At 46.8% G+C, this 24,547-nt stretch overlaps 1 protein-coding gene across 1 annotated transcript; it reads left to right on the forward strand.

Annotated features, from left to right (window-relative positions):
• Positions 1-756: 756 nt before the first annotated feature.
• Positions 757-23,831, forward strand: FOXO4 (forkhead box O4). The gene is made up of 3 exons (XM_029996898.2): positions 757-1,294; positions 12,308-13,546; positions 18,456-23,831. The coding sequence occupies exons 1-2, from the start codon at positions 896-898 to the stop codon at positions 13,526-13,528; spliced, it is 1,620 nt and encodes a 539-aa protein (XP_029852758.1). The 5' UTR covers positions 757-895; the 3' UTR covers positions 13,529-13,546; positions 18,456-23,831.
• Positions 23,832-24,547: the final 716 nt, after the last annotated feature.

Genomic DNA, 24,547 nt, shown 5'->3' on the forward strand with positions numbered 1-24,547 from the left:
GCCGCCCGGCCCGCGCACGCCAGCGCCGCCGCCTGCATAAACGGAACGAGTATTCAGGGCGCGGGGGACGCCACAGCGCAGCCCCGGAACCTGCAGGCCGGGCTCGCTCTCGACGCTGCCCCGCGCGGCCTGGGCCGCCCTGGCCGGGCCACAGCGGGGCGGTGCAGAGCCCGCCCCCGAGCCAGCCGCGCTGAACGCCTGGGGGCTAGGAACCGGGGCGCGGGGCCGAAAAACCTACAGCGGGACTGCGCCGTACAGCGTCCTGGGCAGAGCCGGCCCCGGGCGCTGTACGGCGCGGGGTGTGCTAGGGCCCTGGAACCTGGTTGCCACGGTTCTGACCAACCGACCGGGCCCGTCACGCCTTGTGCTGGGGCATGTCCCGGAAACGGGCTCCTGTCCGTGACGGGACGGCGCGAGGGAGCAACACTCCCGGGTCGCTGCGCGCTCTCGTGCGGGCGGAGGAGCTGTTCCCTCCGTGGGGCTCCCGCCACGGCCCCACCCGCACGGAGCCACCGGGCCCGCAGACCGCCGTGGTGGGGCCGGGCAGGTTATGTAAGTGCGGCCGCCGCGATGCCCGCTGGGAGCTGTAGTCGCGCGGGCGCACAGCCTGCCACGCTCACCCGCCGCGGCCCCGCCCCACCCACGCCCCTCCAGCGCGGGGGACGCTGGGTATTGTAGTCCGCCGGCCCGGCCGGGCCGCCGGCCTCCGCCCCGCGGGGACTACCGCTCCCGGCGTGCCGCGCGCGCGCAGGCGCAGGGCGCGGCGCTGCTCCCTGGTAAACAGAGCGGCGCGGCGGCGGTGGGGCCCGGGTCTCACAAAGGGGTAGCGGGCCGGGCCGATGCGCGGCGGCGGAGCGGCTCAGACCCGGCGGTGGCGGCGCTGAGGCGGGCGCCCATGGCGGAGGCGGGCGGCGCCGTCGCGGCGCCGGACATCGACCCCGACTTCGAGCCGCAGAGCCGGCCGCGCTCCTGCACCTGGCCGCTGCCGCGGCCTGAGCTGCCGGCGGCGCCGGCGGAGGCGGGCGGCGCGGCGGGCGCGGCGGAGGAGGGCGCAGGTGGCGCGGCGGCGGGGCCCGGGCGGGCCGAGGGGGCGCGGGCGGGCGGCGCGGCGGCGCGGAAGGGCGGCTCCCGGCGCAACGCCTGGGGCAACCAGTCCTACGCCGAGCTCATCAGCCAGGCCATCGAGAGCGCCCCCGAGAAGCGGCTCACACTGGCGCAGATCTACGAGTGGATGGTCCGCTCCGTCCCCTACTTCAAGGACAAGGGCGACAGCAACAGCTCCGCCGGCTGGAAGGTGCGCGACGGGCCGGGCCGGGGCGGGAGGGTCGGGCCTGGCCTTCGGCGGGGCGCCGGGGCCGGGGCGGGCTGCGCGGGCCGGGCGAGGAGCGGCCGCCCGAGGCGCCGTCCCGCTCCCCAGCTGCCGAGCTGGTGCTCTCGCCTGCGTCGGCCGGCCGGCCGCCCTCCCCGCCGCGCAGCCCCGTGCTCACCTGTTGCTCCTCGTCGCCGGGCGGGCTCTGCGCGGTCGACGTCGGTGCCAGCGCCTCATCCCCGCCCCCCGCTGCAGCGCGGCGGCCTGGGGCTCAGCGCTGCCGAAAGCCGCTGAGCTGGTGCAGGTTTGTCCGCCCGTGAGTGTGGGGTAGGGTCCTCTCGGACCCAGCCCAAGCTCCGGCTCTGTGCAGCTGGAGCAGAGAGGAGTGGGCTTCTCTGCGTGGGTGGTTGCAGCGTGGCCCTGTGAGGCTGCTCCTTGTGCCCTTTGTGTTTGGAAACTTTTCCAGGAAAGGAGCGAGGGTCAGCTAAAAGGCTGTAGCTAAGCTTCTGTGCAAGACGAAGCACCAGTTGAAGGGTTTTTAAATACAAGGCTGCGGTTCTTTGTCACCTGACTGTGCTAAAGCTCAATATAAATAACTGTTTCATAGCAGGCATTCTTGGCTTTCAAGAGACTCCCTTTAAAAAGGGTGCTGTGTCCCAGAGCAGTGGTGGTGCTGCAGCTGTGCAGGGACTGGGGACCTCTGCTGGAGTTTGGAAAAGGGAAAGCAATGTACTTCTCCAAAGTCTCGGCATTGTCTTCTCTTCTCGCTCTGGACATAGGCACGTGCAAAGTTCTATTAAAAGAGCTAAACTCCATTTCTGTCCTCTGCAGGTGGCAGCCTGGTGGTCCCATTCTCTTTAGTCAAAGGAACTCCAGCAAAGAGAAGAGGAGATGTGAGAGCTGGATTGCGAAATAGTCCCTCAGGCTGTCCTGATATATCATAGTGGATGCCATGGTGACTGGAGTCTAAAGAGTGTGATATTGCTTTCGCTGCAGACTGGAATTACACTTAATGCCACACTCTCGTTTGCAGTGTACCTCTCCATTTGTGGTGTTGGTTAGCAGTTTGTCCATGCTGCAGTTCCGCGGCAGCTTGAGCCAGTGTGGTTTGGGGCTTCCGTGACTCCAGCCACGTGTTCCTCTGCCTATGTGACCAAGCAGTAAGTCAGCACAGAGAGTTAATTTTGCAAAAAAGAAAATGGATAGCTTTTTCTGGTAGGTTAGCTTTCAGCTGGCTCAGCTCTCTGAAGTGGCACACATGTGGTTGCATGAGTGCAAATGTTTGCTCGAAAGAGGGTAGGAACGTGGCGAGACGGACGCAGCTGTCACAGCTTAGGCTGGCACAGGTCAATACAAAACTTTTCACCCTTGCCATTTATCTGTCTCACAGACAGTTCCTGGAGAGTGCATGTAGTTTAACAAAAATTTGCTTTTTTTTCTTTTTTGTGCACACTGAATCCTCCTTATTGAGTTCTGATTTGGGATAGCACTTGGGTGCATTTTCTTCAGAAGATTTGGTGGTCTCACTGGAAGATAGTTCTTGCGTCCTCAGGCTAGGCGTGCTGTCCTGGTCCTGCTGCTGCTGTGTGGAGTCACATTATTTTGGCAGACAGTTTGTGGAACTGGTGCATTTCTTCTTCAGGAATGTGTCTGTATCTGTTTGGCCTGAGACTAAAGTTCAGCGTGGCTTCTGAAATGCATCCCCAGATATCATGGCAAAGGTGGAATATAGTGAAGTGTCCTGCCAGACTGGGTGCTGGGATAGGTAGACTTCTGGCTTGATTGAGTATGGCTGTTCTTTTGTTATATTCATCTGTGTGTAATGGGACTACCAGTCTTTGGTTTTACTCTGTGTTTTAATCATGTATCACTTTTGGGAAACATATAGTTGGATTTAACTTGCAGAAAGGCAGAGATGAGAGTTTGTGCACATATGAGGGTTGAGGTCCCTGCTCAGATGCTGTTGCTGTAGCTGTTCTGTGATGACTTTTCAGTGTGAAATTCATTTGTAGTTTTTCAGCCTGGGAAAGGACTAACTCAAGCGGGCTTTAGTAGGGGAAGAGAACAGAAACTTCTTGCCAGGAAAGATGAGGGAGGGCAGAACCACAGCAGCTGTGGTGGGAATCAGCCTGCCTTATGATTAGGGCAATTTAAAACCCTTGACTTCAACCAGCAAACAGAAAACAATGATAGAAATACAGTTGGAACTGTTTAAATGCCTGGGGAAATTCTCATTAAAACTTGGTTTCGTTTTTAACAAATATTGTCAAAGTTTGGCTTGGTATGTGGGGATATGCGATTAATCTTACGTGCCCAGGAGAGGCAAAGGGGGCTGTGGTATATTCCCTCTGCTCCGTTTTCTTCCCTGCTCACTCTCTCAAATACTGGTGGCAGGGCTTGGCAGGATGCGTGCCCCATCGCGTTTGACCATAAAGCTCTGAATTCTAGTCTTGCTTTATGTTAATATGCAGTTATATAGATTTGCAACAGGTTTGGGTTCTTTTACTTACTTTAGTCTATTTGCATCAAGGTGCATTAGATAAAGGCAGGTTAGACGTTTACAGTTTTAAAGATGTGGAATCAATCAAATCAGTTCAATTTGATTTTGTGGACTTAGAGTAAATTTAATAGGTGCATGTTTTGTATTTAAGACAAACTGAATAAACAAAAGATGTGCCTTCAGTTGAGGAATGGACTTGCCTGGTGTTTTGTTTTCACTGTTCCTTGGTTTTTTTAGAGCTGTGAATCTTTCCTTGCATCTTTTTTTAATTTGTAAAGTAAAAGAAAAACTTCTTGAGTTGTCTTGGCTTTATTGACTTCTCAGTTTTGAACTGAATGAGTTTGGGTAAAGGAAATTAATGTGGAGCTGCTGCTAAATGCTGATGTAGCATTTTGATGCCTGTTAAAGATAGTACTACAGCTCCTAGAGTTCTGGTATTTCTGTGTTGTTTGGGCAGAGCCATACTGATAATATGTCCTATTTGTATGTAGTGTAGTTCTAATAGAGAATTTAAAATGGGAAATCAAAAGAAATGTGTCTTTAAAAACTTTTTAAAAAATCTACTTTAGTTAATAAACTCATTGTTGCTTCATAATTACTTTACAGCTGTCCTACTCCACTATACAATTGGGGGAAATACAGCTGTTACGGACTGCCAGGGTGTAACCTCTGTGAATTCCGGAAGAATCTGTGTTTTCGAGGAAGGTGGTGCTTGCTGTTCTTGAACTGCTTCAAGCACTTTGTAAAGGACGGATTTGCTGGGTGTGCAGTCTGTCCTTTCCCTGCAGTGATTCAGCTGAAGTTAAGAATTAACCAGCTTGAAAGGCAGAAGTGTCCTTGCAGGGGTGTGTCGTGGGGCTTCTTGGTAATCCTCCCCTTGGTGCTCTACAAGCTGCTCTGTGGATAAGAGGATAATTCCTTCTGGCTTTGAGATTACTTGGGGGAGGAAGGTGTTGAGGGTTTTGAATAAAGTAGAAGTGCATAAACCCTGCTGAAGCAGTTTGGACTGGTTGTTGCATTTCTCACATCCATGAGTATGAGTAAGTTTGACACAGTGAGGAGCAACGTTAAGGACTAGTCTTTCTCCGTGAAACATTCTGTGTGTTCTCCCAAAGCTGTTGTCTTTCCCTTTGTAGGAACAGAATGAACTTTAAAACCATCCTTTTCATCCTCCAAAGACACTTCGCTGAAGCAAAAATCAGATGTTTCCTATGCGTGCAATGTAAAGGAAAGAACAAATGATTCTGCAGTATTGCATTAGTTATAGGAGGCTGAAGTCACACCTCTGCATTCTGGTACTTCTCATTCACTTCGATTCAAATGTGTACGTATATATACACATACATATGTGCAACAACTCAAGTAGCTGTATTACACATTAAAATTACCAAGCATTCCACTTGTCTGAAACAGAAGGTGTCATCCATCTGCAAACTCAGCTAGCTCTTAATCTTTATTACAGTGGACAGCATTTTACTTTAAACCTTTTCATTCTGTGCTTGTGTTATATGCCTATTGCCCATAGTCGATATTAACTGTTGACCAGATGGATTGGGGGACCTGGCTGAGGGCTCCCAGGTGCTTCCTTGCATGTACCCTGCAATTCAGTTTATGATGATAGAGTGACTTTACCAGCTTCCAGTGCCATAGTGCTGGCTCTGAAGGTCCCCGGCCTCTCCCAGAGCTGAAGGTGTCTGACCTCCTGGCAAGCATGTGCAGAGCTCCCTCAGGTTAGAGCAGCTGCTCATCCTGTGGCCCTCTGAAGTTCCTCCATGAAAGAGTAATAGGCCAGCAGACAAAAGCAAGCCTTTCCATCTTCTGGACTATTTCTGCTGTGCTGCAGCTGGTAGGTTCTGCCATGTTATCCTTAGGCCCTGCAAATAAATTCCAGTTCAGTGGATACAAAATTATATGAATACTTGTTTTGGTAAAGATGAAAAGTTTATCGTTCATTGGCATGTTGACTGCTGTTTAGCCAGCTTTTGGGTTTTTTTTCTGTTGTCAGACCTACAAAAAAGTAATGGTCAGTTCCTAAAATAGTCACATTAGCTGTTTGCTTATATCCACCTGGGCTGTGCTGGAGTGTGCCTGTATCCTTGAAGATTTTTTGGCTCAGACTTGTCAGAATCATAGCTTCTTAACATAGACAGGTAAGGGCCAAATCACTTATCAGGAGAGCTTTCTTTAATTTCACAAAGAAACCCTTTATCTGAAAAGGAACACCTGGTGAGAACACTTTACACAGGTTTACTTTTGATAATGATAATTTCAAGATGATGGTTTGAGAAGACATTCAAAATATTTTCCTGTCTTTGCTCACTGGGGCATAACTGACTTGATGCCAAAAAGCAAAAAGAAACATAAAACTTAAACTCCACATCTTAGCTCTGAACAAAGTGTGATTCTGTGCAACCTTCAGCCCATAGGGGAGGCTCAGTCCAGAGTCTGGGTCTCGCTCTTCTGCACAGAGCCATTGACCTCAGTCTGTGAAGGAAGACGGTTACTTTCTGTTGATTGCACTGAGAAAGCCCATAGTGTTTACTCCTAAGTTCACATGCCTGAAATTATACAATTCCCCATGAAACCTTCTGACACTAAAGATGAAGAATTGCTAAATCGAATTGGAATAGTGATGTTATTGCTGTCATTGTTGGTACTTAATTTGAGTCCAGTTAATCTTTAGTGATGTTGTAGGTGCTGCTTTCCATTAAGTTGGGATTATTTTGGTTTCTTGGAAGTTGCTGCCCTGCAAGGGGATGGAGGGTCTGGCTGTTTGAATCCAGAGTAGCTGAGGGTGGGTGGAAACTGCTGGACTCTTGCAATTACCTCATATGCCCCCAAATGTATTCATGTGGTGTTAGTGCTTAGTCCTGGCAGCAGGGAGGTGTTCTCTGTCCCTGCTGCTGACAACCTAGCTGGGTTTCCTTAAAGCAGGGAGGAAAATAACAAACAGAAGCTGAACAACAGTTGTTCAGAGGCTGTAGTGAAGAGTCTAGCATGGAAACCTGAGGAGCATGGGTAGGTTTTGTCCATGAGTCTTTCTTTTAACAGAATCTTTTACCTTATAATCCCATTAATCCTTAAATGGTCTGGCCATAGCAAGTAGTCTGGCCTAGGTGAGGGCCTGGTGAGGAGGGAGGAAGGCCGCTGGGCATGGCAGGATGTTGTGGACAGGAGGGTGGTGAAGTGTTAGGTGTGGAAAATGAGGCTGGTGGCAGTGCATGGGAGCAGGATGATGGTGCAAGTGTGGGGTCACCAGGTGTCCTATTTTTCAGGTGGGATAAAACTTAATGATGAGTGGTCAACTGTGGTGAGGGCCTACCATTGCAATGTAGAGGCATATACTTAGCCCTTGTTAAAGTGGTATTAACAGCCCCTTCTCCCAAACAAGGTGTAATGCCCTGAATAAGTATGGAAGTGCAAGATTTATTTTTTTCATTTGAAGCCTTATGGAATGTAGATGTCCCCCTCAAAAGTTGGGGAGAGCTTGTCTTTTGGCAAAAGTCCATCTGCCCTGTGCCATGCCAGTCAAATTACCTGAAGATTTTGCTGCTACTCTTTCCTGCTCCCTGCCAGTCTGTTCTGGAAAGCTGCTTTGCTGAAAGATTATTCCTTACAGCACAGCTTATTTACCAGGCAGTCGTTGGAGAAGGCTGCTCCTGGACTGCTGGTATTACTTGTTCCAACAAGTTTCTTCTGCTCTATCTAATCCTGAACAGCTTTTGTTGTATATGCCTGCCTGTCTTGGTAAACTTGTAGATTGCCTCAGTCTTTGCTTTTTAGAGAGCTAGGATTTTCTTCTTCTGGGCTCCTGTTGAAAGATTACAGGAAGGAAAATGTTCTTCCTAAGATACAGCTCCCTGTCTGCTGAGCTTGGTATCTGTGCTCACGTGTGCCTTCTGGATGGGGATTGCTGGGGAAATGTTTTAGCTCCCTGGCTCTGGAGCAGTTGTTTACTTGCTGGAGTGTAACTTTACAAAATCTCTGCAACGAAGACTTTTTCCTGAAGCCTTTGGAGCCAAGTGGCCGGGTGAGTGCTGAGACAGGCACTGACAAATGCAGCAGGCAGGGCGTTCTCCCCTTGCAGCCTCCCAAGAATGCCATGGCAAATGATAATTTGGCACAATTATAGGTCTGGCTTTGGAACACGGCCCTGTGCTGGGATGTGACCATGTTCTTTGTATGCCTCCGAGGCAGTGAGAGTGTATTACAGGCAGCTGCAGTGATTGCATATATTATTTTGTTTTTCCTGTCATTCATTCTTGAGTGAGACTTTTTGTTAAGAAATCTGGTGCCTCTGTGGTTTGTAGTAGAAACTGGATGTTTCCCAGGAGAATGGCCCTGGCCCTAGGGAGCAGTGATTGAAAGTCCAGGCAAATGTGGGCAAGCACAAAATTTTCAAGGATAGCTACTGCTTCTTCTGTCTTTCTCAGCATAGTTGTGCTTGGCCCCAAGCGCCCTGTTAGCACAGGTCATGCACCACTGCTGCGTGGACGAGCTCTTCTGGGCAGGGCACAAGAGCCTCCTTCTGCTCCTGTCACATCAGTGCCTAGAAGAAAGTACATCACAGGAGCATGAGTTTAAGCTTGTTTTTAGTGTGAGGAACCTTAAAGTCTGAACAAACCATTCTGAATGTTCTGACCTGCTTTGAGTAAAACTTCAGTTTTACGGTAGATAGCCTTGGCCTTACCTACAAAGCCATGTAGTCCTCTGGGAAGGATGTCACTGGCATTCTGTCTTCTATATGACCCACATGTGCATTTTTGATAGTATCTTGGTGTCTATGGCAATAGTCCAGAAGGCTGACAGGGTGGGATAATTGCTTGGTTGTGCTACCAGCTCCTGTGGCTAATTGCCCATCCTGAGACCAAAGCACTGTTCGGTGCTGGGCAGGGTCCACAGCAGCACTAATGCTGGTGTGGGGGCAGGCCTGGTACAATGGCGAGGTGTGTTCCTGTCCTTTAAACAGGGCTAGGAGATTTTATCAAAGAAGAAGATTTAATGTTGTGGTAACTGAGATTTAGGAAATAGTTTTGTGTATGCTGCTAGCCACGCTTCTGTGGCTGGTCTGTATACCCTAGCTTGTACACACAGTGGTTGGGACCTAGTGAATGGTCCACCCTTCAGTGTACAATAAATGTCTCTAGCCAAACTTTGATTTTTTTTTGCGTAACATGTCATTAATTTCAGAATGGTTTTGTCTGAATGTGGTTTACAGGACTCATCTTTGATCTGTGATGGATTAGACACACAGACTGGCATTTCTTTCACTGCAATACTTAACATACAGCCACAAGAACCTCTATAAGATATCTGAATAAACAGCAATAAGCACCCCTAACTAGTTGTTGAAGAGGTCCCTAAGGATTTGAAGGATTCCTGCCTGTGCCTCTTCTTTCACATCATGCTTCCTTATGGTCAAAGACTTTGCAGAGCCAAGACCTTGTGTGGATTGCAGGTGCTCAGACCAACTGAGATCCTCATGCACTGCTGAAGTTGAGTGTCTAAAAAGTTAACGTCATCTATATGTTTCTGGTTTGAGTTGCTTAACATTGAGAAAGGAAATACGTCAGGGTTGCCTGGGTGACTGAACTCTGTCATTTCCTCTCCTGTCAGGTTTGACCTGGAGTTCTGTGATTATTTTAGCATAATTGATTTGTCCTTTACTTTCTCAATGAGATTTGAGGGTGCCCTCCATATGTTAGGTGTATTAAATCATTCTAGCAGATGCATGCTTGTGCTGGGGAGCATGCGGTGTGCAAGTGTGAATCTCTTGTGCTGTCTCACAGCACCCAGGCTGGTAGGTGCATTTGTTCAGTTGTATTTTGGGACTCTCTCAACTTGAGTCTCCAGTATGCAGGCAAGCTCAGTCATGCGGGTGTGTTATGGCTCTGGGTGCTGCCGCTGCAGTGGTGAGCTGCCTCGCAAAGTCTGCAGGAGAGGTGCAAAAGTGGTAATTTAGGCGTTGAAGTTTTGACAGCAGTTAACCCTAATGTAAGAAGTGTTCAGGTTTTTTCCTCTGCCTCCAGCCACCCATTCTGTTCTCTTCCTTAGTTGTCAGCGCTTGACCCCCACAGTGAGGTAGTTCAAAAACCAGGCAGAGATAACAGAGGCAGGAAAAGTAATTTTCAGGAAGGACAGGGCTGCTTTTAGGTTGGGTTAGCTCTCTGAACCAGCTCATAGGGTCACAGATGCTTGTGTTATGGGAGGAGGAGAGTTGGAAGATGAGGAAGGAAGGAGTGGTACAGCAGTTACCTGTTTCTACAGCTATTAGCCGTTATGACAGTTTAGCAGTAACATGTAGAAGCACTTTGAGACTGTTTCATAAAAGGTACCAGGCTTTGCATATCTGTGTTCATGTGAATCCTAGTCTTATTCCAAGATGTCTTATTTCAAGCTGCTTTTCAGCCAAAAAAACTAGAAAACTTGATACTAAAATTGTCACTTAGGATACCTGAAGTGGTTCTAATTTTCTTGAGGTTTCATTATTACTGAAATACTTGTACCAGTGCAGTGTGCTTTTGCTGACACAGGAATTAAAACCTGGCTATAGCCATGCATGAGAAGAAAAAACTATATAGTTAGTTGTGAAATTTTGAAATCCTGAACCTATTGGTTTAAAGTTCCATTTTAGTAAATGAAGCTAAAATCAGGTGGTTGTGAGACTCCAAATGTATACTGTGTGTACAAGCTACTGGGCCATTCCTGATGGGACTGAGTGTCATCATGAGTTCAGGGATTACTTTCAGGAGACTAAATGAAGAATTAGTGAAAACCTTATTGCTTATTGCTGCAGCAACATGCATTCAAAGTCATGCACATTTATGTGGGGAAAGAGAGGGGGTTCTTTGGAAATGAAAGCAGCAACCTTCCAGGAGACAGGGGGCCAGTCTGAATTACTTTTTTTGAGACTTGAAGGAAAAGAAAGCTTTATTTAGAGAAGAGGCCAGGCAGGAGTGTTTAGCTATAGTATAGCTATTACTGTGAACAGCTTAAATAATAGAACTGTGTCAGAGCATTGACTGACACATGTTCTATCAGGCCCTGGCTCCACAGTAACCCTTGGGGTGCTCTCTGAGTAAGAGCATACATATCCTTTGATACTGATCACAAGCAGCCAGTCTTCTCCAAGTCCTCAACAGCCAAAAGTTAAAATGGAAGCTAACGCAGAGTGGTTCTCACATCTCCTTCCCTCTCCATGAAAACTTTCCACTTTGCCTGTATTGTTTATCTACACCTGCTTTGTTCTAGGATAGTACTTTTGGTGAGGTGGCCAAAATTAGCGTGTTGAGGACTTGTCTGAGAGGAAGAGGGTGGGGAGAGGGAAAGCAGCAGGCAGGAAAGAACTGTGTTCAGAGGTGGTGGGAAAAGATGATAAAAGCAGAGTTCACTTTGTTCAGAATTAAGAAAGCATGCATGAAAGCTGAAGGCTGCTATATACCTTTTAGTTTATATGAAAAAGATGTTGTTCTTGGACCACTGTTATGCTACCAGTGTAGCACCTTTTAATGATGTGTAATTTGACCATCTGAACAAATTAAATGCAAGTATCAAACAAATGCATGACACAGGCCTCAGGGGATGTTTATGGAGGATCTGCTCAAACAATGAGATTATTGCTTGCTGATTCTAAAATACCAGGGAGTTTATCAGTTGCAGGATGAAAATTCAGTTTGATGATGGTGTACAGATATGTTAGCTTGCAGTTTCCAGCAAAGCTAAACCAAAAGAAGGGAGTTGGGAGAGGCAAGGAATGTGTGCCTTGCCAAACAGAAGGATGGGATAGGCTAAAACTGGCATGTACTGTGTGGGAGTGCACTATCTGCTGAACATCTTACCGCATTAGAAGCACACAGAGGAAGGCGTACTGTCTTCTTGCAGAGTGAGGCGGGCAGGGTCCAGGATTAATAGGACTCTTGTTCCACAAAGTTTCTCTCGTTTCTCTGGTTTTGGGATGAAGATGGTAATGGGCGTACTGAATTAGAAGTGTTCTCTTCACCCAGTCTGTTTGATTCACTGCTATGCTGTGCTTGAATCAGTCTGAAAACTAGTCATATAAAAATTAAAAACTTCAGCCAGGCTTATGCTGGCTAATAGAGTTGGCAGAAGGATGGGAGCAGTATTAGCTCAAATTCAGGCTCATTTTGAAGTTGCAAGCTGTGTTTGGGAATTTGCTTACTTGCTCTATGGTATGCCTAGTTTTTGCAGATTCTGTATGGTCTTGAAAAGTTCTTTTGTGTTAGTATTTTGCTAGTTGGAAGCTGCTAGTTGTCACTGTAGTTTCACCCTCCGTGCTGCAGTGAGACATGGCACTGCTTGCTAGTTGCTGTCAATCGTGCAAGCAGAAGTAGCAGGTTTTTATGGGTATGTCTTTGTTATAACTTTCTTCTCTAGATACTGTCTGAATGTGTTTATGCTTGTGAGGTTTCTAGGTGGGAGGTGTGTCAACTGTCAGGTCCTCATATCTTGGATTTGTTTTTTTGGCTTTTTTTTTTCAGAACTCTATTAGACATAACCTGTCCCTGCACAGCAAGTTTATTAAAGTCCATAATGAAGCCACAGGGAAGAGCTCTTGGTGGATGCTCAATCCTGAGGGTGGTAAAAGTGGAAAAGCACCAAGAAGAAGAGCTGCCTCCATGGACAACAGCAGCAAACTTGCAAAAGTCAGAGGTAAAGCATCCAAAAAGAAGCCTCCTCTCCAGTCTGCTCCAGAATCCACTGCTGACAGTCCTGGCTCCCAATTCCCTAAGTGGCCTGGGAGCCCGTCCTCAAGAAGCAATGAGGACTCTGACATGTGGAACACCTTCCGGCCTCGAACCAGTTCCAATGCAAGCACCATTAGTGCCAGACTTTCTCCTATCCTGACAGAGCAGGATGACCTCCACGATGAAGAGTTGCTTCCTTCTTTAGTGTACTCCAGTGCATCTAGCAATGTTCCACCAACTGTGACTGAGGAGCTTGAGCTCATCGATGGCTTAAATTTGATGTCTCCCAGCTCATCTGTGTTATCTACCCAGCAATCTGCCTCGAGTGGTCAGATCCAGAGAGATTCAAGTTTTTCTTTGAGGAGCCCAAATTCAGCTGGTCAGACCACTACTTTTGGCAATTCCCTGTTTAACCCTGTTGATATCTCACTGCAAAGTTCTGTCAGCCATTTCTCTGCCCCTCAGACCTTGGAAGCTCTTCTGACACCCAGCTCTCCGCCTCCAAGGGATGTTATGATGACTCAGGTGGATCCAGTTCTCCCGCAGACTGGTAACAGGATGAGCAGCCGAACTCTTCTGCTTCTAGGTGGACAAGCCGCCCAGAGTAAAATGAGCTCAGGCAATCCACGAGGAAAGCCTACAGAGCAGCAGGCAGAACCAGTCAGTGCCAGCATTTTGCCATCAACACTTCCCATAGTAACATCTCAAAACACTGCCAGCATCACCAGTTTGAAGGCTCCAGTTTCTGCAACAACCGCCCAGTCAGTCCAGCTGGGCAGTCCACTGCTGCTTTCTTCTGCTAGCCCTGCACCCTTGGGATTGAACCAGGACAAGCTGCCTATTGACCTGGACATTGACATGTACATGGAGAACCTTGAATGTGATATGGATTACATAATCAACAGTGAACTTATGGATGGAGAAGGACTGGACTTTAATTTTGAACCCATTCTGTCTACTCCCAGCTATCCCAGCACCTCGCAGGCCTCCAACCATACCTGGGTACCAAGTTAACTTCAGGAGCACAAAAAGGTAGGTGTAGTTATGTAAAATGTTCTATGGTAGGAACAGCAGTTTCTGGGATGGGTCCTGTGCCCAGCTCTGCAGCAGTTAAAGATACCTTTTTGGAAGCACTGGTGCTCTTTGAGTAAAAAGCTTCTGGGAGAGCTGCATTCCCTTGTAGAAGGAGAAAAAGCTGTGTAAAGGTAGGTAGACTTAACTTACCAGGTAGTAAACTCCTTTATGGAGTAGAGCAGCAATCTGAATGGAACTCCTGTTGTCTCTTGTTACCAAAGATGACTGCACTACAGGACGTTGGTCTCTGCCATGTAATGCCTATAGCTCTGAAGTTGACATGAGAGCATATGCTGATTCCATAAATAAAGACATGATCCTGTATATACAGAATGGTTGAACTGAGCCAAGCACATGCTGTGTTTCTATGCAGGTGATTATTACCCTTGCAAAATTTTCTAGTATGTGTAGTTTCAAAGAGTGTCTGTGTCATGACTGCCTGCTTTGCCCTGTGTGTAGCAGGACACAATCACTCTCAGTTAGCAGACCTTCTGTCCTTCCCTTATCTGAGATAGTGTCTGTAAAGTCTGGTAAGCTGGTTAATCAGCATTAACTGATGAATTGCTTATGTACCCATTATTGGAATGGGAATGGGTAACAGGAGTATGCAGTGTGGATGGAGGTGGAAGGAGAAAGGGTGCGTTAGTGCTATCCCATGCACAGCAAAGCTGTCTCTTCAGTGATCTTTCATATTTGCACAAAAATTTCTAGAGTCAGTTTGGCAAATAGTGTATATGAAAACAAGGGTTAAAAATGTCTTATTCTCTGAGGGTGTGACACCCTGATATGAAGCTCTTTAACCACTGAGGCAGTTGAAGAATTAGAGCAATGGAGCTGAAGTCATACTTCACACTTGGAGATCATTTAGCTAACAGAAAATGGGACAGTTTCTTTTATGGACTGGAGCATAGGCTGGATGTTGGTTGGAAAGTGGAAGCCTTGCCAAGAGTATTTCCTGTTTAGGAGGCAGATACAGTATTTGTTAAGTGTTAAAATTCCACCCCTAATACTGGCCAGCTGAGCAGGCAGAAGTAAGGGCAAATTGCAGATACTGCTTCAGTTGTGGGAAGCCCTTGAGCTTCACAATGATGGAGACTGAGTCAAATTATCATGTACTTGACCTTAATACTTTTTCCTAGGCACCTGAGTAACCTGGAGGTAATTTGGACTAGGTGACCTCTGGAGGCCCATTTCAACCTAAATTTTCTGGTGATTTCTGCTGCTGTTCGTGCTGGAGACCAGATATTAAGTTAAATATTTTTCTGCTCTGCCCCAGTAGAGCCGCTCTAGACAAGTGCTTGGGTCTACACAAAGTGAAATGCTGTCCTTTGAGCCAGTGGTACTTAAACCCTGTGAACATATTGATATACCACTATATATTGACTTTTTAAACACAATTTAACTCCCTCTTATTCCAAGTCCCACCACACTGCTTAGGATTTTATTTATTAGTAGTGTTCTGTCTGTACTTAACAGGTCCCTGTACTGTAGAGAGAGGGAGGATCAATCAAGCTTTTCTGTTTCGTTATGGGGCTTTTTATAGTCTTTTGCATTTCTTAACTGTGCTCTTGCTGAATTACTGAGTGGCTGTCTTAAATTGAATATCCTAACTTCAGGTGGAATATGGAAACTCAGTTTTGATTTCAAAGACAAATTTGGTTGACAGAACATTGGCATCCTTCATCCGCATTAGGACTGTTTGCAAGTTAGTGACAGAGGCTGTGGCCTTTTGAGCAGTGTTTCCACTGGATATTGTTCTGAGCTTTTGTGTTGTTTTGTTGGTTTTTTTCATGCCATGCTAGGGCAGGCCATCATATTTGGGGTATACATTGGCATTGCAGGGGTGAAATATTTGTCACAGGAGTGTTTTCAAAACATATGCAAACTGTTCTGCATTCCTGGGTGCATTAATTACCTGGGCTGGGTAGACAAGACCTCTCTCTACAGAATATCAGGCATAGATTATTTTTTCAAGAGTGTAAAACAGAGAAGCTGAGGGAATGTTTATCAAAGGGTAGAGTCTAGTACTGGTGAAGATGTGGCTGTAATCAAATGCTTAAGAGGGAGAACATGAGCTCTTAACAGCCTGGTTATGTTCTTGTTCCATATTATTATTCCATACTTAGCATGTAAATTGCTTAATCAAAACAGAGGAACTATCTGATGTTAAAAACCCTGGATTTGCTTTGTTCCATGCGTGAAGTTGAAGTGATACTTTTTGGGAAATACACTGGACACATGCTCACTAAGAAAGGAGTGAGATCTGGAACAAGTTCTGAACCAGTACCGTGTTTCAGCAGAAAGTGTAGCTCCTACATGCCTCTTGGTGAACAATTCTTAACAGCAATACTGCACTTGGAGAAGTGACGCTCTGTTCAGTGTGCTTTGTTTCAAGCCTTTTATTCTGTCTTTAGATTATGTTTGCTTCTTCTGAGCTTTGCAAAGCTTTTCAGTTTTGCCTGTATCCTGGAATCCATGGAGTGGGACGAAGGGGAGCTTTTTCCCCAAAGGAGAGCAAGTGTTGTGTAAAACACTGCCAAGACAGAGAGATGGGTCAGGTTTCTGAGAAAGGGGGAACAGGGCATGCGTGGAGAGAAATAGGAGTGTCCCTGGAGGTCAGGAAGGACCATGGGAAAAGGTGGCAAAATGTTTTGTCAAATTTACAAGTTCCAAAGCCAAGTGAGCTACAGTCATCAGTGTCTGCACTCAGGTCAAGATTGTGTCATCTCTCCCTTCTCTGATTCTGTTACTGCAGTGAGTTATTAGGGTCCCTGTTTGGAAATCACTGTTCAGGGAAAGCATGGCTGCCACTATATATTGTTCCAATGTATACTGTTGCAGTGTGACAGGCTTTTTTCCTTTCATATCCTTTCTGTGAATGTGTTTTTTCCATGTTAAATTCACATTGGCAAAAGCTAATCTAAGTGATCGCTAACCTAAAGCTGTCCTTCTGAGTAGTTACTGTGGGCTTAACCCATAGATTTCTGGGTCAGTTTTGGGTGTAACACTGAGCAAAAACTGTTCATCAAAAATGCCAGTGATCACACTCTCATTTGAACACCCAGAATGAAACTGGAGCTGGGGAAGTATTCATCTTTGTAGGCAAGAGAAGATCTTTAGAAATAAGTACTTAGTCTCTCTGCAGCACTTGCAAAGACACAAGCTACTTGATGTTACCCGTGGTGCTCAAAGCCGATGTGACTTTATCCCCTTCTTGCAAATTAAATCCTAAAGAGCTTGTCCACAGCTTCACCACAAGTCTGTTTGAACCCTGTGGCTCTTTACTTAGAGATTAGAGATGAAACATTGAAACTTTGCCTCTGCCCAGCAGCAATGCAACACCCACAAACCTAGTTATTAGCCACAGAGGAAGAAAGTCAGCATGTGAATACTTTCCTTTACTAGGAAAAATATAAATTGTACAATTTCTGCTGCTGCTGAATGGTAGCTGTGGCTCACTTAGTTGTAAACCTGCCATTCACTGGTTAAGGCGCTGGATGTGCAAGCCATACAGGGTGACTTACGGGTGCCTTAGTGAGCAAGGTCATCTAAAAAGGGTAGCCACAGCTGGAATTAGATGGTGGCATGCAGATGCTCAATCATGGGCAACCACTCTTGCCTTCAGCACTTAATGCAATTGTCCTCCATTCTGGTTGTGGGAAGTGTGGGTGGCCACCCGGCTGTTTCTGAGCAACTCAGGGACTTTGGGCTTGCTCATCTACCTCTTTTATGTATTTCTGCAAGCCAGTAGGAGGAATAACTGGGAATAGAATTGCCTCTTTTGTACAGTGGTACAGTTTGTGTCTCATTGAGTGTAAAGTCTGTCCACTGTTCTGGTGGACATTAGTTATTGATCTTTAGTTTTTCAGTTAGACTCCCTAAAGCTTCACAGCCTGGAAAACTCTTTATCCCTTGCCCAGCTTGGTCTGGACTCGTGGTTTTCTTGCTGTGCTCTATCTAATTCCCTTTGGTCCAAACACTGTATTTTTGTCTACCAGAACATTAATAAATAAAACCCCCATCAACTTACAGTTTCCCAAAGTAGCCTGTTGCTCTGGCTTCTGTTTTAAGTTACTGTCTTTTCTTGTTCAGGGCTAATTCCCTCTCGTAGCTTCTTTCCCTTTCCACAAGTTTATTCATGCTCACTATTACTGAATGCAACTGTTGGGATGCCCTACATTTATCTCACTATTCTGCCTTCCAAAGTGGATCATAGACCTACAGTGGAGGTTTTATGTCAGTGTCTTAAATCTGCTTAGACCTATTACAAGGCTTGTTTGAACGAGTTGTGGTAGCTTTGTTGAGGTGAGGCAGAAGACCTGAGAAGGGATCTTTAGACTTGCAGGGAAATGAGGTATCTAGAAATGTTTAATTACTTGTAGGTAGCTACAGGATTTCTTTAAGTGGGTGAGCATAAACAGTTGTAGTGTGTGATCTTTAAAAAATCCTTTTTTTAGTCCTTTCCCTACCAATTGATACTTCTGGTTGCTTAAGGTGAAGAGTAATTTTTCTCTTCCTTGCTGCTTTCCTGCAGTGCCTCTTGTGCTAGCCAAGTCCTTCTTTAAACCTCCTTATCTTGCAGAGCTCTGGTGCCGTCAGCTTACAGGAGGAGTGCTTACTTTTGACCTTTATGCTTTTGTTTTTTCTTTGTCTCAATCATACTCTGAAGCTTGGAGCTGAGCAGTTGCATCCTCCACTTGACTCTCCATTGATCAAGGTCTCTTATGATCTGTGTTTGTTCTTTGCTGGAAGTTGGCATGCTTTCTGCAGCAGAGGCTGATTGATAGTAATTAACTCCTTATCTATGCATCCAGGATTCCCACTGAAGCTGAGGTCTAACCATTCACTCTATTTTTCTTCTTCCTAGTGTCCTTCAGGTTTTGAACATCGGGTTCTGACTTCACTTCCCACCCCTGGCAGAGAAAAGAATGGAGCACGTTGGATTTGGTTTCCCTGCACACCACACCTTGGGCAGAAGGGGCTGCCCACCTGGGAAGAAGGGGCAACCTGCATCTGGCTGCAACAGGAAGAGTTTAAAAATAATAATCCTGTTATGTGCCACGGCTCTTCCTACAAACCTGACCCTGCCTTGGACCATCTGGAGAAACCCTGGGCTCTACATGTCCAAAGAGGAGCCCTGGTAAAAACCTCGGCCAGAAGACTCTGTGCCAGGCAATAGCATTTTCCCATGTGAAGAGTTCGGTTTGCTGGAGGAATCTCTCAATGGCTATCCTCTCTCTGCTATGGCAGAAAGTCTCCCAGTGCCTCAGACTGGCAGAGGGCAGGCTCTGCTCTCACTTGGCTTGCCCTCTGGGACAAAGTAGTTGGACGTTTTCATTAAGCCACCAGATGTGCACTTGGTATCCCACAGACTTGCAGAGGAATTGGAAGGAGCTTCTTGGTGGAAGCCCTGTGGGAAAAGGGTGCGGTATTTCAGGGGTTGGTTTCAGTGGTTTCAGCGTGCCCATCTCTGGAGCGTCCATTCGTCGTTCTGCAGGGAAGGGTGGTGGTTGTGGTGCAGAAGGCTTCCTCTTGTCCACCTGAGTGGAACAGGAGGACATTGAGTTTTTCACTGTGCCAACTGAGCCCCATTGAATCAGAAGCATGTTTCAAGAAGTCCCTATGCTTTTCTCAGCACTTTCCTGACACGCCATGCTGCTGTAAAATAAGCACAGGTGCTAATAGCTGTTTCTGGGACATAAAAACATCATTTTGGGTTTGTTTCTGATCTGTCTTGCTACAGCAGAGAAATGGAAAGCCTGGGTGTGGCCTTAACAGAGCCCTGGTTGCTTTTCAGAAGGGCATTTTCTATAGATAAAATATTTTTTTACTAATCTGGGAACTTTCTACAGTGAATATGAAGCCAATGTTAAGTGTGTCCCCATTAGATGTATTAGGCATCTCTCCCTCTGAGAAGGTACCAGTGACAGACTTCTTTTTCAGAGCTGTATTAGGAACAAATGCATTTGATGTTTGATAATGTATATGATTGAGGGGAAAGAATTGGCAGGTCCCCGTGGTTTCAAACCGCCTTGGGGAAGAGTTGTACATTATTGTAATCTATATGTAAAAGTAGCTGCAAATTACATAGAAGCTTTTCTAAACCTTTTTAAATATATATATTATATATTTTAATTGAAAATGAGATTATTGGATAAAAAAAAAAACCACCACACATTTGCTGCATCTGTCCCCTTGATACCAGATAACACTACAGTGTGGGAGGGGACAGGCCTAAGGCATTTTGGGCCAAGAAGCTGAAGATGTCATTGGAAGAGTGGGAAGGGCACCACAGTGTAACTGGGGAATGGCTGCTCTCCCCAGAACAGGTGGAAGGTGCCTGTGTGGCATGGCATTCAGCCACAGCTACTCAGTCTCTTTCCCCAGCTGGGCACTCCCACCAACCCAAGAGCACAATGTTAGGGAATGCTAATCATTAACAGCGTGCTCATTCTCAGCTAATCCCTTAAGTAGCTGGACTGCAGCTGATACATAGGACAGATTCTCTAGTCTGCTAAGAAGATGGTGTGGACTGGATCATGCTAGATCTGCTGACACTCTGGGTTGCCCTTATGGAGGGCACAGTTGGTTTTTTGGTAGCTTGCTTTCTGGTTTCTGAAGGTTTTTGTTTTCTTGCTGAAGTTTCTGCTACTGCTGGGGAACTTGAAGCCTGTAGGTACACCTTTGCAGATGTGCCTGGGATCCTGCCCTGCCTCTTTTTTCTTGCAGGACAGAAGCTAGGAGTCAAGAGGTTAGTTCAGAACATCAGCTGGCATGTTTCTGCCACTTTTTTGGTGTTTGCAGTGGCAGGATTTGTGGGAGACGTGGTGCTTTCATTGTGTTCTGGTAGGCTTGGTCTGGCAGAAAGCCTTTCCAATCCTTTCTGAAGGTGGCGGTGGCTTCTGTTCAGAAGATTTATATCATGCAGTGCTATGAGATGTACTGTTCTACCACCTTGTCTGCTCTGTTTTCATGGGTTTCGTTTCATTTTCACTTGAGTGGAGATTGGAACAGGAGCAGTTTGTCTGGTTACCTGCAACAAGGAGTATTCAACAGTCTTATTTTTAGGATGCTCTGCCATCAAAGCTTTTGAATAGTTTGATAACCTTTGCTTTGAAGGCTGCCTTCGTGGCAGACCTCATGGTGGTATGTTTCAAATTTACCCACAGTCTGCATGTCTGGCCACGCCTCATTGTAACAAACAAACAAACAAAAAGACAGACCCTAAACTGGGATCCCATGGCTTGCAGACTTGAGTCATGGATGCCCATTCTCACTGCAGGTAGTTCATTACACAAATAGATGGATACCGTTTCCACAAACACCTGATGGCATGTGTTGCCCATATGAATTGGCCATTGTGGGCTGCAGCTAATAGTTCTGGTGGGATTTGTGTTACTTGGCACATAATATACCACTTTGTCAGCTTGGGCCCTGAGGGAAAATGAATCCCATGATCTCCAGAGCAAGTTGACTGGCTGCCTGTGCTTCACAGCCATGTATCAAAGGACAAGACATCGGTGTGTGTGGTCATGTTATATGTGAATGTCTAGCTCGTTTCTCATGAAAACAAAACCCAAAGCAATAGGAAGGACAATATTAGTAACCAGTACTTCAGACCTGCATATCCATGGTGAGCCGTTTCTGGCTGGGTTGGTCTGTGGGGAAGAAGTGCTGTCTTCAGGCTGTTCCAGGGTGTCCCCTAGGTGTGACAGCACTGGGAACCTGGCCTGATCTCTGGCTGCAGAGAGCCTGGCCCTGAGCACTCGGGTAGCGCCCTGGAGAGATCTGACATACTCTCAGCTAGTACATGTCCTCAGTCTGTTCCAGCTGAAGGAGCTGCAGCCCAGGTACACCAAGGCTCATCATGGTTGGTGCCCTACAGTGTGAGTTCATGAGAGACCCTGTCCTTTTATTAAGGAATAGAGCACCTATCTTCACACCACCCCCCCCCCCCCCCCCCGCATGCTCCCAAGCCGGCCTCCTGGGGACAGCACTGGAGACAGGAGCACCTCTGGCTGGAGTCCTGCTGTACCAGTGTGCTGACGGTGACGTCTCTGTCTTGCGGCAGTCTGTGCAGGTGCTCTCTGTCTCCTCAACACAACAGGAGCTGGCAGTGGTTGAAGAAGCCTGAGAGTGTGCTAGTGCTGAGGATGGTGTTCAGAAGACTAACGGTGCTCCAGGAGTGCTCAATAAACCATGAATGTAATGCTGCAGGCTCAGGCAGGCAACTTAGCTTCTCGTTTGTACGTGTAGCAGGATAGCTTGGATCATGGGCACGGAGGGCAGGGATGCAGAGAATTCAGGAGTTCTCCAGCCCCTTCTCAAATAACTTTATGTAAACTTGAGCTTTTCTAGCCTGGGATATTTCCTCATAGGACACAGGAGACTAAAGTTCCTAAACTGCTGCTTGCTGAAAGGCTGTACCTGGCAGAGGGTTGCTCAATACTTGTCCAGTTTTTTGTATTCTTGCCCAAAGTGTTTGCTGACTGCTGCTGGATTCAGGATAGTGTCTTGGTGGATCTTCATTCTGCATTAGCACTGTAGGCCCTGTGCTTGTGGGCTGGTTTTTGCTCTAATGAAGGATTGGGCTGGAATTTCCAGAGCAGCTGTGAGCTGGGTGGGGAGCAGCCAGTGACATGGGGATTGATGCTCCTCGATTAAGTACCCTGAGGGGAGTGGACAGGGGACTCCTGGCATGAAGCCTTACTTTGCGCTGTGTGCGTTTTCCTTGTCCTCACTGAGCTTGGGTAACAAGTTTCTTCATCTCCAGAAGATCAAATGCCATCTTGCACAGCGTGAAGCCACCATGCAGCTCTGGGTTGCGAAGGATTTGGGTAACTAGGCCCATGGAGCCTAGTAGAAGGCAGACTTGATTGCTTTTATTTACACCCGGGTTTAGCAAATTGCTTGAGCCTTCTTTATAACTTAAGCATATTTTACTATACTCCCAGCTTCCTGTGAGAGCTTAGAATATTGAAAGCTTCTTGGAGCCCTTAGTTTTCCATGTTGGTGTGTCTAAAAACATGTCATACCCCACCCTGTGCTGCTTTAAAAACAGCAGTCAAATCATCCTGGTGAGAGGAATGAAAGCAGTGGGAGCGTTCCAGAGCCCAGATGTATTCATAAATGAGGCTCATACTAGAAGCAAGTAGCACTAACCAGCTTTTCCAAAGGAAATGCCTAGAAAGCTTTTACATAGGTCATCATTTGTTAATTTTCTTACTTAGTTGCTTATTTATAGCCACACTCAAATGCTTCAGGACTAGCCTTTCTCCAGGAATGAGAAACCTGTGTCTGGTGCCACAGGTCGGAGTGCCTTGGGAGTGGTGTCCTGGACTGTCACCAAAATAAAGTGCAAGTCTGGACCCATTATCAAAAAAACCACAACAAATCAATCAGCTTTGGGACATCAGCATGAACAGGGATAGCTTAGGTTTTGCCTCAGTTTCATGTCTAATGAAAAACATGTTCTAATTAATGTGAGGAGAAGCAAGCAAGAGGTGACTCCTGAAGCCTGAAAGATCTGTCCCTGTGAAAGCTTGGTAGCATGTCCCACCCATCGCCACAGTTGCTCACCCTTCAAGAAAGGGATCCCCTCTCTTCAGTAGCCTTTATGTGTCTCCCCACACCATCATGTGTCTGTAGTTGATGGAAACAACCTCTGATGGAATCAAACTTGCGTCTAATATCATGGTGTAAAGCAGGGAGAAGGGGCAGCAGAAGCTGAAAGTGAAAGAGGTGATGGTGTTGCATTTATGGTTCTCTGGCTGAGGCAGCATTATGGTGTGTGGTCAAAGGGGATGTTTGCAGCTGGTGCCATGGTGCTCGGTGTGGTGCTCCCCAAGGTGTCTTGAGAGGTTTGGCTATGTAGAAGATAGGTCACTTCTCCTGAAAGGTGCCTTCTTCGTAAGGCAATGGGGTTGGTTCCATGAAATGATGCTTCCAGCACAGTGGAGTCTTCACCTGGTGTGATCCCAGGAAGGGTTTCTGCATTGCTAGCACAGACGTCTGCTGCACGCAGGGCAGGCACCACTAGCTGACATATTATCCACCCTCTGCACTTTTTCACCCATTTCTCACAATAAATTTTTTTACATAATAAAACTCTGCTTTTGTTTGCTCTCTGTAGCAGTGTAACTTCTGAACCATTACAGGCTCTTTGTTACCATCTGTGCTAGCAAGACTGTAGAATGTGCTAGACTAGAGGGGAACGTTTGGCAAATAAAAACCTGTAATCCTCTGCTCTGTCTCATGCGGTTTGTTCTGTTTCCCCAGTGAGGACCAGTAATTTTTTCTTGCCCTTGGCTTCTTTCATCTGCCCTCCTCACCTGTTAGGGCAACCCCTCAGTGAAATGCCCCTTAGCTGGCCAGAAGTGGAAGGGTCGCAGTGTGACAGCCCACAAAGATTCCAGCTTGCTCTGCGGTCTGTAGAGCCCCTTGTTACAACTTGCTGGCAGTGTGTGGGGACCCATGGGGTTGCCAAGCCCTAAAACTGACCCTGGAGAGTTTTAACTTGTGCAGGACTAGTCTAGAGTCATCCTAGCCCCTTAATTCCTTGCCCTTCTAGACCTGAGTGCAGAAGATGACTCTTCATTTTATATAGCTACATTCAAACATCTTTGAGTGTCAGCAACTCTACCTGTTATCTCTAGGAATAGAGAGATGGATTTGCTGCTACCCTCTTCTTTCAGACACCCCATCCACAAGCAGGTGCTGACAATTAGGACAGATGAGCATGTGAGTGAGCTTTTATCTTTGCTTGCATATCCCAAATCCTCCATCAGAAAAAGAAAGGTTACTACAGCTGGAGAGCATTTTTGATAGTAGGAGATAATGGCTTGGAGCTGCCCATCAAAGGGGACATGACTGTCAGAGTGGAAGCCAGGAGCTGGTTATTCTTTAGGACTGCTCAGAGGTGTTCAAGTGTGTACCTTAAGGGGTCTTGCCTTGATATAA

This window comes from Aquila chrysaetos, chromosome 21 (genome assembly GCF_900496995.4).
Source record: "Aquila chrysaetos chrysaetos chromosome 21, bAquChr1.4, whole genome shotgun sequence".
NCBI lineage: Eukaryota > Metazoa > Chordata > Aves > Accipitriformes > Accipitridae > Aquila > Aquila chrysaetos.